This window comes from Peromyscus maniculatus, chromosome 1 (genome assembly GCF_049852395.1).
Source record: "Peromyscus maniculatus bairdii isolate BWxNUB_F1_BW_parent chromosome 1, HU_Pman_BW_mat_3.1, whole genome shotgun sequence".
Classification (NCBI taxonomy): domain Eukaryota; kingdom Metazoa; phylum Chordata; class Mammalia; order Rodentia; family Cricetidae; genus Peromyscus; species Peromyscus maniculatus.
Window position 1 is genome coordinate 20,818,379 of NC_134852.1, and position 14,064 is coordinate 20,832,442.

General features: G+C 40.3%; 2 protein-coding genes across 3 annotated transcripts in view; one reads left to right on the top strand and one right to left on the bottom strand.

The window, feature by feature from the left end:
- Positions 1-14,064, bottom strand: part of LOC143273128 (3-beta-hydroxysteroid sulfotransferase-like) — a 291,023-nt gene that overhangs the window by 71,552 nt on the left and 205,407 nt on the right. The window lies entirely within an intron of this gene.
- Positions 421-8,273, top strand: LOC121825719 (binder of sperm protein homolog 2-like). Of its 2 annotated transcripts, XM_076565149.1 has the most exons (6): positions 421-533; positions 4,057-4,089; positions 6,043-6,183; positions 6,419-6,566; positions 7,103-7,145; positions 8,153-8,273. In XM_076565149.1, exons 1-5 carry the CDS (start codon positions 476-478, stop codon positions 7,107-7,109), a joined length of 387 nt encoding a protein of 128 aa, XP_076421264.1. In that variant the 5' UTR covers positions 421-475; the 3' UTR covers positions 7,110-7,145; positions 8,153-8,273. The 2 variants fall into 2 exon arrangements, 1 of the variants encoding a protein (XP_076421264.1); XR_013049349.1 differs by lacking the exon at positions 8,153-8,273 and having other exon boundaries at positions 6,043-6,200; positions 7,103-7,598.

The following is a 14,064-nucleotide window of genomic DNA, read 5'->3' on the forward strand; positions in this document are numbered from 1 at the left end:
TCCTCTCTCCATTCTCATATTTTCCCTTCTTCCCTCTCTTCCTCTCTCTCCTCCTTCCTCCCTTCCTTATTCCCAAGGACAAATTCTTGGTTAATTATTGCTTTTGAAATCAGACACAGTTGGATGTGATCCCAAATGCACCTGCATGGTGCTGTGTTGAATAAATACTAATATCTCTCCAGGTTTCATCTCTAAAAATCAGGAGAAGACGCAGACTATATCTTACAAAGTTGTAAGATATTCAAAGATTGGCTGTCTTGTTGAAAAAGCCAAAAGATCCCTTACAGGGCAAACAACACTTTCAGAAAGACACCATGGATCACTCTAAGACAGATGTTGAATCACTCTAAGTCATTTAGGACAAAGGGAATTCACTGTGGAGGAAGTGTGTGAGCAGACCGAGTAGGAGGAGCAGAAAGAGAGAGTATAACGTCAGAGCAAGGTTTGCTCCTGGGTGTGCCATCTGCAGGCAGTGATGAGACATCTTGTGGGCTGGGTGTCGCTAGCTGTCTGTATGTATGGACTGAATGCAGGTGAGGTGGAAAAGAGGGGGAGAGGGTTGGAGCAGGAGAGTCCAAGGCAAATGAGCATTGAGAAAGGCTGGAGATCAACTCTCCATGACATCTTTTCAGTACAGCAAGGAGAGGGTGGAGAGCTGTGGATTGGACTGTTGCTTGTTCTTCCCCTCCTTGGTTGAGTGAGCACAGAACAGGTGACTTTACCTGTAAGGGAGCCCTAGTTTCAGCATCTGTATAGTAATAAATAATATCTTCATGAAAGAGGGGAACTATTTTGAGTTTTTTTTTTTTTTGAAATTTCTGCAAAACCTCTTGTTAAGGAAGCAAGGTCTAAAATAGTGTATGGACTCAGTTATTCTTTGCATGAGAGTAGTCTGTTAATGCCTTCCTATCTGGTTGTTGACTGACAGTGTCCATACGTTTCAAACACACATGACATGGGTTGCCTGTGGGGCAGATGTCAGGGTGACTGAGGTCAGGTTTGGTGGGGAGAAATTTCATGTTGATTCATTTTATAAGTCACTTATATGGAATTTGAACCATATGAATGGCATCCTCAGGAGACAAGTAATTTCAATGCAGAACAAGGGGTCTCCTCTTGTGTGTGGTTGTGAGTTAATCAGGAAGGGTAGAGGAGTCCTTTAGCACAGCCATCATCCTGCAGCTGTGTCCACAGGAATGCAGGGCCCTAGAGAAAGCTGTGCTTTTTGTGCATGACAGCTTGAAATATACAGAGTGTGGGGTACTCTGGGTCTAACGAAGAGAGAATTAGAACACTTTGTTGTTTCAGTAGTATGTTTTGAAAGAGTCTCATGTAGTCTAAATAGATCTCATGTTCACCATGTAGATGAAGATAGCCTTAAGCTCCTGATTTCCCAGTTTTTACCTTTTGAGAGCTGAGATTATGTGCAAGTACCACCATCCCTAGTCAGTTTATATGTTGTTGGGATCAAACTCAGGGCTTTGTGCATGTTATGCAAGCACTCAACCAACTGAGACATATCCTCTTCTCTTAGAAAGGATTTGGGCTCTTGTTGTCACCAGAGATATAAAGAAAGCAAGAATCATGCAAGTTGGAATGCAGTCAGAAAGGAGGCCAATGCTATAACATGATATCTTAGTAAATCTTGTCTATGACAAGGAGAGTTGCTGTGAGATGTTCTGTATGGCAAATGTGTTGCTCTGATTGGTTAGTAAATAAAATACTGATTGGCCAGTAGTCAGGCAGGAGGAAGTATAGGTGGGACAAGGAGGAGAAGAATTCTGGGAAGTGGAAGGCTGAGTCAGAAACACTGCCACCACCACAATGACAAGCCGCATGTGAAGATACCGGTAAGCCATGAGCCATGTGGCAAGGTATAGATTTATAGAAATGGGTTAATTTAAGATATAAGAACAGTTAGCAAGAAGCTTGCCATGGCCATACAGTTTGTAAGCAATATAAGTCTCTGTGTTTACTTGGTTGGGTCTGAGCAGCTGTGAGAGAGATTTGTCCTGACTATGGGCCAGGCAGGAAAACTCTAGCTACACAGAGTAGCTGTCTTTGAGTAAGGAATGAAAGCAGATAGGTAGAAAAAGGGGGGCATGTATTGTAGGGGGACAGTCTAGAGCAAGTAAGGATTGAGGAAAGCGTACTGAGTCACTTGCTTTGGAGAAGGGAATAAGATCACTTGCTGGCAGGGCTTTATTTCCCTCTTGTGTCGATGTAACCAACCATCTTATTAAAATAAGAAACACACAACCAATGTAGAAGAGAAAGCCGAGAGGTCAGAGCTCAGAGCTAAAATCTTACCTCCTGCAGTGCTCCTAGCTTCCCCGAAAGAGAGCTACTTCCTGTGTGTCTGTCTTTAAATAGTCTTTCTGTTCTGCCTTTTCATTGGTTGTAAACCCAAACACATGACTACAGCGTCACTGCCTGTAAGTACCGCCTTCCAGGTCTTAAAGGCGTATGTCTCCAATGCTGGCTGTATCCCTGAACACACAAAGATCTCTTCTACCAAGTGCTGGGATTAAAGGCGTGCACCACCACCACCACGCTCTTGCTATGGCTCTAATAGCTCTGACCCCCGGGCAACTTTATTTATTAACATACAATGAAAATCACATTTCAGTATAAATAAAATACCACCATACTCTTGTAGCTGCAGACTTTCTCTCCAGGTCCTGCCAAGCCCCTGCAGCCCTGCAACCCACTTATAAAATAAACACACAGACGCTTATATTATTTAAACTGTTTGGCCTAATGGCTCAGGCTTCTCGCTAACTGTTCTTATCCTTAAATTAACCCATTTCTATTAATCTATAAGTTGCCACATGGCTTGTGGCTTACTGGTATCTTAACATGTTGCTTCTCATCACATTGTCTGACAGTGTCTCCCTGCTTCAGCCTTCCACTTCCCAGAATTCTCCTCCTTGTCTCGCCTACACTATTCTTCCTGCCTGGCTACTGGCCAATCAGCATTTTATTTATCAATCAGTCATAGCAACATATATTTACGGCATACAGGACATCCCACAGCACCCTCCCATGTTCCCCCTGAATTCTGAAGCACTCTTATCATGACTCATTTTATCTCATAAAAACACTTCAGAACTTTGTGGAAACATAGTAGAATATCAAGGAAGTTGCTTAAGTCAATCCTAACAAAACTGAAAATAAAATATGTAAAGCCAGAAAGTTATGAGGGAAGGATCCTTAGGAAGTTGCTCCAGAAAATGAAAAAGCTATTATAAAATGCTCTACAGGAATGACAGATATACACAAAGGGTGTGTAAATGACCTTACAGGAGATCAGGCATGGAGGTAGCTCATTAGATATAAGAGCTTGACCCTAAGATTCACCAACTGATGTGGATTCTCAGATTACAGAGTAGAAGGAGGGAAATGACTTCTGCAAGTTGTCCTCTGACATCCACATATATATCATGGCTTGCAAACAGACACACAAATACACACACACACACACACACACATACACATACACACATTTATAAAGAATAAAGAATAACAAAACAAAAACTCAAACACACAAAAAAATCTTGTAAGTACTCTCTCAATCATATTTTCCAGCAGGTGTTGGTTGCATTTGGGGGTGGTACCACTCATATTATGGTTGTTTGGGGTCAATTATAATCTCAATTTATCTGACAAACTTTCTCATCCCCCCCTTGACCCAGGCTCCTTAAATATGGCTAACATTTACTTTGACACCATATTCTCATTGAAATGTTCTGTTAACAATAAGTTGGAAGAAGAATATTACTTAGACTTTTAGTGAGTGGACAGAACTGGCATGGCATTGGACATGGTGGGATGACTTTAACTGACTCCAAGGAAGACATCAGAGGAGTGAGAGCTCACATCTAAGTGGATGGAACTTCCTGGCTTTCTACAGCTTGATGTGACTTTCCCTAGGTAGATATACAACCCCAACTTGATGAGATGTTGCAGGACACTGATGTATATTTCGTAGTCATTCTGTATATGCAGTGCTTTAGAAAGTGGCTTACACTTTACAAATTATTTTTTGTCTTTCAGACTTGATTCCTTATTTACGGCCCCCAATGGAAGGTAAGGGGGCAACCTCTATCTGGCAGCATCTTAAATGTTAGCTTACACCTCTTAAGAGTAGCAGATGCATACTTTCCTGCTGTGGAAATTTTTTGTTTTATTCTTATGATCTAAGAAGCTTCCCTGGGCTACATCAGCTAAACAATATTGAAGTTAAGTGACCAACTCAAGATTCTTGTCACTCAAGGAAGGCACTCCTTTATCCATTGGGACTCAGATAAGGCATTATGTGGGTTTCTGTACTTAGTTGTTTATTTCCCTTTACAGTGTAATAGTAATTACATATGTATGGAGTCAAATTTGATGCTTGGATATAGGTTTACACTATGAGTGGTTAAATCAAGGTCATTAATGTAATTAATAAAACCATCTTGTTACAAATACCAGTTTAAAATTTATTTATTTTATTAAAATATAATTGCATTATTTCCATCTATTCCCTTTCAATTCTCCAACTCCTCCAATGTTCCCTCTACATCACATTCCCTCAAATTCCTGGCCTCCATATATATGCATGCACAACTTGCTGAATCTATTCAGTGATGCATGCATGTATATGATTACAGGGCTGACCACTTGGTATTAGAGGCTCCTCTATGAGAGAAAACTAATTCTCCCACTCTCAGCATCCTTTCATTTCCTGTAATTCTTTGACCAGGGGTGAGATTTAATGATATTTCCCCCTTCTGTGTTAGCATGCCTATTGATGCTGTCCTTGTTCAGGTCTTGTTTAGGCATCTATATTGTTGTGTTACATGGGTGAAGCTTTCCTGCTATTTCTATGAGGCACATCTCACAGTAAATTTCCTGGTCTTCTGACTCTTACAATTTTTCTGTCCCTTCTTCCACAGTGTTCCCTGAGCCTTCTGTGCAGGAGTTGTATTGTAGATATATCCGCTGGGAAAGGGAACCTTATGATCAGTTGTTCTTTGTATTTTGACTAGTTGTGGTTTTCTGTGATAGTCTCTGTTAGTTGCTAGAAGAAGCTTATTTGATGAAGGTTGGGAGCTACACTTATCTGTGGGTATGAGTATATGTATTTAGAATGCAGTTAGGAATTATTCTGACAAGCTTCAGGTTTTTTTTTTTTAATAGAAAAAGATAAGCCACATCAAAGCCTTGTCTTATCTTAAGAACAAGGGAATGTCAATAGGTCAGCTGTATGGTTCTGTTTATGATTAAGAGTGAGCACGGGCCCTTCAGAATGGAACAATACATTGGGAGAAGACACAGATATGCTATTGCTGCAGACAGAACAAAGAAAAATGCTAAGTGATGAAAATGCTTGTGGAGGGCAGCAGAGAGAGTGGAGAGTTGTTTTGGAGATTACCTTGGTAAGTCAGGGTAACATGATGGGAAAGGTTCCTGAGATGGGAAAGCTCTGGAGATGAAGTCTCTCACTGCTAATGGACCTCCAATTGAGGAAATCTCTAATTTTCTTGGAGATTTGCTGATATTTTCTGTCACAAGCAGAAAGGTAGCAAGTGACAAACAAGCTGCAGGTGTATGTAGGGGTTTTGGGAGAGCAGGCCTGTGCCTCACTGAAATGAACATTCTAAAATCAAGTCCCAGCTGGGCATGGTAGCTCAGGTTTTAATCTCAGCACTCAGGAAGCTGAGGCAGGAGGACTGATATGAATGAGAGGCCAGTCTTAGCTACAGAATTCTAAGACAGACTGAGTTACAGGAGTGAAACCTGGTTTAAAAATTAAATGAAATATAAAAATTTAAAAGTCAATTCCTGCTAACCATGATAGCGAATGCCTTTTAATTCCAACACTGAGGAGGCAGAGGCAGGTGGATCTCTGAGTTAAATGCCAGCCTGATCTATATAGTAAATTCTAGGCCAGCCCAGGTCAGCATAGTGAGACCCTGGAATCAAAGAAACAAAACAAAACAAACTCATTTTCCATTGTAAGCATCTTTTACATTCTGAAATTGTTCTTTTCTCCAGAATTTCCTGTGCCAAACTGTACCTTTCCATTCATCTATAATGAGGTAACCTACCACAGCTGCATCTCTGTCCACAGTGACTATGATTGGTGCTCCCTTGATTATTATTTCCAAGGAAGGTGGAGATACTGCAAAGCATTTGGTGAGAGTCCTATAAAGGTATATATTTTATAACCATGCCCCAAGAGGCAGTGTGTAGAATCTGGAGAAAATGTTTTAGATTTCAGAAAGCAGTAATATATATATATATATATATATATATATATATATATATATATATATCAAGCAGATAGAAAAAAATAGTTGACTATTTTCTCCACAGGGATTAATTTGAGGACAGTGTTCTTAGTGCATCCTTTATCCATCTTTCTCTGCAGATCCTCCAATGTGTACCTTTCCTTTCCAATTTGGAAAAAAGTACATTTATGAATGCACCAAGGAAGGCTACATTTTGAATCGGAGTTGGTGTTCATTGACTGACAATTACAACAAAGATAAAAAATGGAAGCAATGTTCTCCTTACAAGTAAGATGATGGGTCAATGTCCTATTAGCTGTGAAAGGAACAAAGCATTAGGCTGGTGGGTGAGAAGTCTGAGCTCTAGATCTCCTGACTATGACTTCATCAGGGGGCAGCAGACATTTCCTGTAAATTTGTCTCCTGTTGAGTACAGTGGGCTTATGTGGTCAAAAATCCTCAGCTTGGCTTGGGAGCACAAACACAGTCACAAAATGACAAGTATACTGGGTCTTTGGCAAATCTGACATGCTGGTTTCCATTTCCACCTTTTTCTAATGATTAAAATCACATGCGTCACTTTTGTTGTTGCTGTGACAAAACACCCAAGAAGAGAAAACTCAATGAAGGAGGGAAGGGTATCTTTGGGCTACTGTGGTTTGAGGGAACATAGTCCATTATGGTATGGATAGAAGGTGCGGTGGTGAGAACATGAGTCAGCTGATCACATTGTGTCTGCATTCAGGAGAGACTGAGAGGTAGACAGACAGAGAGACTGATAGAGGCTTGTACTCAGTTGGATGACTCCTTTTTTCCTGTTATAGTGACTAAGGCCTCAGTTTAAGAGCTGTTGTTGCCCACATTCAGGTGAGTTTTTGCTCCTCAGTTAAATCTTTTGGGACATGCCCAAATGTGTGATTCCAAATCCAGTCACATTAAGAATGATTACTAATTAGCCACTTTATTATGGATGCATTGTTTTCCAAGACAGTGTTTCCTGGCTGTCCTGGAACTTGCTTTGTAGACCAGGCTGGCCTAGAACTCACTGAGATCTGCCTGCCTCTGCCTCCCAAGTGCTGGGATTAAAGGTGTGTGCCACCAGTGGACTGTTTTTCAGTTTTAAAACTTGCTTTGAGTCACAAAATAAATATGAGATAGATACTGAAACACTGAAGCAGCACATGACAAGAGAAACATCAGCATTCCTTATGTTCTCCTCCCCTGGAACTCGCTTCCACAGCTGCTTGTGTCTCCCCACACATCTACACAGATACACAATTTTAAAGTCTATAAAATATAACCAAATCTGCTTTCCCCTCTGTCGTCATGCCTTGATCATCATTTAAAACACATTGTGGGGGGTCTCCCTATGAACGCATCAATATCCCCCACTTTCTTGTGTGCATGAAGTATCAAATTTTAAGTGGTTGGAGATCATCCATCATCTGCATATTAAATTTCTGATTAAAACAAACTTCCTGAACATTGACAGGGATCAATAAAAATTAAATGTCTTTCAAACAGTGGACAGCACAACTTTATGTCATCATTAAAAGCATGATGCATATTCAGGTTTTATTTATTCAATATTTTAAATTTTTATGCAATATATTTTAATCATACTTCCCCTCCTGAACTTTTCCCAGGACCTCCCTACCTCCTTATCAATATTCTCCTACCTCCTTACCTTATTCTCTCTCTCTCCCTTTCTCAAACACACACACACACACACACACACACTTGCACATGTGTGAGCCCCCCCCCTGGAAAAAGAGGCAAAAAGACTTTTTAATAGCAGGGGAGGTAAATGAGACATTGACATTGGGAGGGTGGAGAACCAAGACATGCATTCTAAGATGTTACTCTTTCTTCAGGTTTTAGATAAGCTGGGTGGTTCTGAAGAGACAGATGTTACAGATCCATTAACTGCTTCTCTAAACCAATTTTTCTGTCATTAAGGAGTATTATGATAATAAATGTCTATGGTTTTATCTATCTGCATATGTTGTTTTCTGGAAAAGAAAGTCAAAGCACATATTTGCTGTGTGAGATACTTTTTCTGAGATCACACACACATACACGCACACACAAAATGATAGCACCAAAGCCCAATTTAGTGAGCCCAAGTTAATTTTTATTGTGATTATGAAGAGGAGTATGGGTAAGGGGTTACTTCCAAGAGTAGGAATTCACCCCTGCGCCTAAATCAGCTGCATCACAGAAAAGCATACCTTAATAGTGATGACAATTCATGGAAGCTGCAACCCTGGACTCTCCCTGCCCAACTGATAACTAAAGTTATGGATTCAAGAATGTCCTCTCAGTAGGTTTCCTGGATGTATTCTTCTCCTTAGCAGTTATTTAATCCTTGATAAAGCTGTTAAAGGACATTTAAAAACCTCCCAAGTTTTCACTTTCCTGGACATGTGACATTTTGTTTACCTTCAGAGTCTTATGAGCCTTTCCTTCCTCCTGGAGGGACTGTCTGAGGAAAGCACTGTACAGCAAAATGGGTGATTTATAAAGTCACAGCAGTCAATGGTGCCCCTCAGTAACAGTGGGACATACAAATACAAATTGATACAAGTCATCAAGAAGACTAAAGCAAAATGAAACAAACAAACCAAAGGATGGGGAAAAGGGAAAATAGAAATAGGAAGAAGCAGGGTGTTTAGATGGCTCAGTGGGTAAAATGTATGTTGGGCAGGTATGAGAACCTGTTTTGATACCAGTACCCACATAAAAAACAGGCTTGCAGGACATGCTTGCAACCTCAGTACTGCTTGGGTGTGGGAATGGAAGCAACAGATACCAGTGGCTTACTGTCCAGTCAGCCTAGCTATAATGGTGAGTTTCAAGTTCAGTGAGAGACCCTGCTGCTGTGGATATTGCTCTATATAAATAAAACACTGATGGCCAGTGACCAGGCAGGAAGTAGGTTGCCAGGCAGAAAGTAGGTGGGACAAGGAGAGAGGAGAATTCTGGGAAGTGGAAGGCTGAGGAGGGAGACACTGCAGCCACCACCAGGACAAGCAACATGTAAAGACACCGGTAAGCCACTAGCCATGTGGCAAGGTATAGATTTATAGAAATGGGTTAATTTAAGATAAAAGAACAGTTAGCAAAAAGCCTGCCATGGCCATACAGTTTGTAAACAATATAAGTCTCTGTGTTTACTTGGTTGGGTCTGAGGGGCTGTGGGACTGGTGGGTGACAAAGACTTGTCCTGACTGTGGGCAAGGCAGGAAAACTCTAGCTACACCCTGCCTCAAAAACAAATTGGAGAGCAATAACAAGAAATATTCAAAGTTGAAATCTGGCATTCACACATGCATGCAAACTCAAGTGCACTCCCTCCCCATGAACATGCATGCATATAGCACACACACACACGCACGCACGCACGCACGCACGCACGCACGCACGCACACACGCACAAACACAGGGGCGAGAAATTGAGACACATCTATCTCAATACATGCATAAAACACAACAGACGGGAAGCAATAAGTAGTTATAATACCTCCAAAAGTTCTCAGCTCCTTACTCAGTTCTGGAAACCAAAGATAATAAAGACTAAAATACAAGATAAAGACAGCAACTACTCCAGGGCAGGCCGCATGTTCCAGAGTAGTTGACCAACATATAATAGACTCCACAATTTTTTTTTTGTGTGTATGTGTGTGCATGCTTTTATTTGGTTAAAGTTTATTGTTTGTTTTTCCTTTTCCTTTTTGGGTGCTGTTTTATTTTGTTTTCTTGATTTTAGTCATTATATATATATATATATATATATATATATATATATATATATATATATATTATTTTGAGAAGGAACTTAAAGTTGAGTGGATAGGGAGGGGGAGAGGATCTGGAAGAAGTTGGGGGAGGGGCAGAATATAATCAAATGTATTTAAATTAAAAAATTATTTAAATAGTAAGAAACATAACAAGAAAGTTGTAGAATAAAATATTATATGTGTGAGTCATGGGAGAAATTTTAAAGCACAGAAACCCAATTGGCTGAAAGAAAGTGGAAGTGAGACTAGGAAGAAGTGGGGACAGGGAAAGTGGATCCTAACAATTTGTTAAGAGGAAGATTCTCTGGTGAACTACTGAACAGAGGGGATAGGGGTGTACTGTGTATCAAAAAAAGCAACAAGAAAGCCTGTAGAATTGTTCATCATAGAGAAACACCACATATCTGAAGAGATGGATATGTTTGAATTGGTTTAAACGGTACAAGATGTATGCATGTATGGACTCATCAGATGGTATACCACAAGTGTGTACAATCATCATGTTTATATGTCATTTAAAAATAAATTAACAAAACAAGATCAAAATAAAAAAAAAGAAGGATCAGTGATCATACAGAGGACTCAAACTGATAGATGAAATAAGAAGTCAATTTTGGGTTTAGATGAGAAAGTTAACAATGTGGATGAAATGGCCAAATCTTTAGAGGAAACATCCAGTAATACAAAGTTATAACTAAACAAAGAAATTGAGCCCAGAATAGAAGCAAATAGAAATACTGCAAATAAAAGAGTCAGTCAGTTCAATAAAAAGCACAGCAGTAAGCATCAGAAGTGGACAAGGGCAAGGAAATGAAGGAATTTGGATTATAAAAGAGAGGACAAGTTGAGAACATATTGAATTCCTACAGCCTGGCATATCTATACTATTCTATATCTGTATCTGTAACTTCTGAACTGGTTGAGGGTGTTAGTAGAAGCAACAGATCCTGGTGGCTTGCTGGGTATCCAGCCTAGCTATAATGATGATCTTCATGTTCAGTCAGAGACCTTGCCTCCATCCCCACAAATAAAATGGAGAGTAATAGTTGAAAACTTTCAAAGATGATATCTGGCATTCAAGATTGCATGCACAGCCAAGTGCACACCCCATGAACACAAATGCATATAAACACACACACACACACACACACACACACACACACACACACACACCCCTCTGTGTGTGCATGTATACATACATACATACATACATACATACATACAAACAGAGGAGAAGGGAGAGAATAATGAGATAAGCATGACTCAAGTACAAGAACTTAAATATGTTCAAAGACAAAACCCCAGGAACCCACAGTGCAGAAAGATGAGTACAGAAAGTCTAGCAGCATCGACAATGTATTCAGTGAGGCTGTAGTAGTTTTCTTAACCCAGTGAAAGAAATAGATTTCTAAATCCAAATACAAGAGACGTTTATGTCATAGAAAACAGGTTAATTATGCATGGATGGTTTGGATTTTGAAAATTAGACTAGTTCCACACAACAGATATGCACTTTCAAGACATACATGTTAATTGATAAGCAACGTGTAGTTTACCCACACAGTAGAATATTATTTGATCATAGAGAGATGGAAAAATGTGGGTAACTCTCCAAAGCATTAGTATGAATAAAAGAAGCCAGGCACAAACTGTCACATGGTGTATGATTCTGCTGATGGGGAACATCTACAACTGTCAAATTTATAACAAAAGAAAGGTTTGTGGCTGTCAGGATCTGGGGGAAAAAGAAGGTGGATGATTACTGCTTAGTGGGTACAGAACCTCCTTCTGTGATGCTAAAAAGTTTGGAACTTGGTGTAGGACACTGTTCAGCATTCTGATTGTATCTAAACTCAATGAGCTTAACTGTATTTCATGTGAGTTTCAGCTCCAGAAGTTTTAAGCTATATATTTATTTCCATCAAAAAAATTAAAACATGTGACGAGAAGCTTTAGGTACCATGAGAGTTTGGATAACTTGCCTCAAACTAGAGGAACTTGATTTGAGCATTTTCAGGATTTCATTGAGGATGGAAAAATTCACAGAGTATGGGCACCATAATCTCAAGAACCGAGGACTCTCAGTGAAGAAAAATGTAAGTCAGGTGTAGGTCTGTGAAGCACCAGAATTCACCCCTTTGTGTTCTATTGACAGCTGCTGGTAGCAAAAGTCCATGAGAGTATTCAACAGTGACAACTAGATTTCAGAAGGTTAACCTATCAGAACTAAGGGTTGTGTCAGAAGAAACCATTTCTCAAGGCATCATGCAATTGCTGCCTTTTGAATGAACTGGCTGTCTCTTGTTGTAAACTTCTTGTGCAATAACACCTATGATTCTCCCCATTTAGCATGCATTTCCATGTTATGTGTACATGTAATCTCACGATTGCATCTCAGTCACAACTTTCTCTATACATTTGGGGTAATTGGATAACTGTCCCCAGCTGTGTTTATTTTTCATTAACAAATCTGGCCCAGGTCATTCTCCAGACAAAAGTATTTCAGCAAAGATACCTTTTTCCAAGGACAATTGCAGAAAAATAAACATTAGCTCATTTCACCCACAGATAGAGAAAATAACCACTAGCAATTAAATCCTCAACTCTTTACCTTCACTCTGGGTTATTTACACAAGACCCTAATTTAAGAGATTTACTGCTCACATTCCTGGGATGGTGTTTTAGCCACTTGATAGTTGCTGAGTTAAGGCAGTTACTTCCCACAGACCCAAGGAGACTGCTGTCAAGGCCAGATAGGTGATAAGTGCCAAGCTCCTTTCTTTTGCAAATTAAGTTTTACTTCCTCCTCAACCAGGTGCTATTCCTGGATTCCCTAATTGATTTTAGCCTTTAGTTGACCCTACCAGAGACCTCCCTTTTAGTCATTCCCCTTTTGGGTTGTAATTAGAGGCTGACATTTATTACTTTATGTGTGGGTCCTTTTCACCTCTCTCTGTGACCCTGAAAACTTCAAGCATCAACTGCTTTGTCAGTTTGTTTATATATACTGGTTCCCTCACAGCCTGGGGAGAATGGATTTAGAAGAACAGAGATGAGGATGAAGATGGAAAGAACTATGGTGATATTTTATTTGTACTGAAATGTGATTTTAATTTTATGTTAATAAATAAAGTTGCCCTGGGGTCAGAGCTATTAGAGCCATAGCAAGAGCGTGGTGGTTAGAAGAGCTAGGTAGATTTCTGTGTGTTCAGGGATACAGCCAGTATTGGAGACATATGCCTTTAAGACCTGGAGGGCTGTACTTACAGGCAGTGATGAGGCAGTCATGTGGTTGGGTTTACAACCAATGAGAAGGCAGAACAGAAAGAATATTTAAACACGGACAAACAGGAAGTAGCTCTCTCTCGGGGAAGTTAGGAGCACTGCAGGAGGTAAGATTTTATCTCTGAGCTCTGACCTCTCGGCTTTCTTTTACATTGGCTCTATGTTTCTTATTTTAATAAGACGATTGGTTACATCTACATCTGGCGCCCAACGTGACAAGAATCCATTAAAAACTGCTTGGGGCCGGCTCCATAGCCGGAGCAGCCGGCTCCCTAGCCCCGGCCCAGGTCTGCTTGGGCTCAGGCTGGACTGTGAGCTGCTTGCTTAAAGCCAGTGCTACAAACAGCTCAGGCCTGCCCTGCTAAACAGGGCCCCTGCCTGTAAAGCCAAGCCTTGACTCGGCTCAAGAGGGAACAAGTGGCTGGCTTTAAGCTTTAGCCGGCTACCCCTTCGCTTTCACTTTCACTTTCACTTTCGCTTTCGCTTTTGCTTTCTCTCTGTCTCTCTGTCTCTGTCTCTGTCTCTGTCTCTGTCTCTGTCTCTCTCTCTCTCTCTCTCTCTCTGGATTCACACCTAGAACACTAGGTGGCTCTTTTGAAATTCGCTCGGGTTTCTACTGTTCTACGCAGATTTGGTAAGTCATAAAGAAAACTATTTAAAAGACAAATTTTTTCCACATTTAAAAAAATGGGTTTCCTGTG

What these genes read in the sequence shown, in the direction of transcription:
- LOC121825719 (XM_076565149.1), top strand. Translation starts at nt 476, where the DNA reads ATGAGACATCTTGTGGGCTGGGTGTCGCTAGCTGTCTGTATGTATGGA. An exon ending in TATGTATGGACTGAATGCAG is followed by an intron (nt 534 to 4,056) that starts GTGAGGTGGAAA and finishes TTTGTCTTTCAG; the next exon opens with ACTTGATTCCTTATTTACGG. An exon ending in TTTACGGCCCCCAATGGAAG is followed by an intron (nt 4,090 to 6,042) that starts GTAAGGGGGCAA and finishes TCTTTTCTCCAG; the next exon opens with AATTTCCTGTGCCAAACTGT.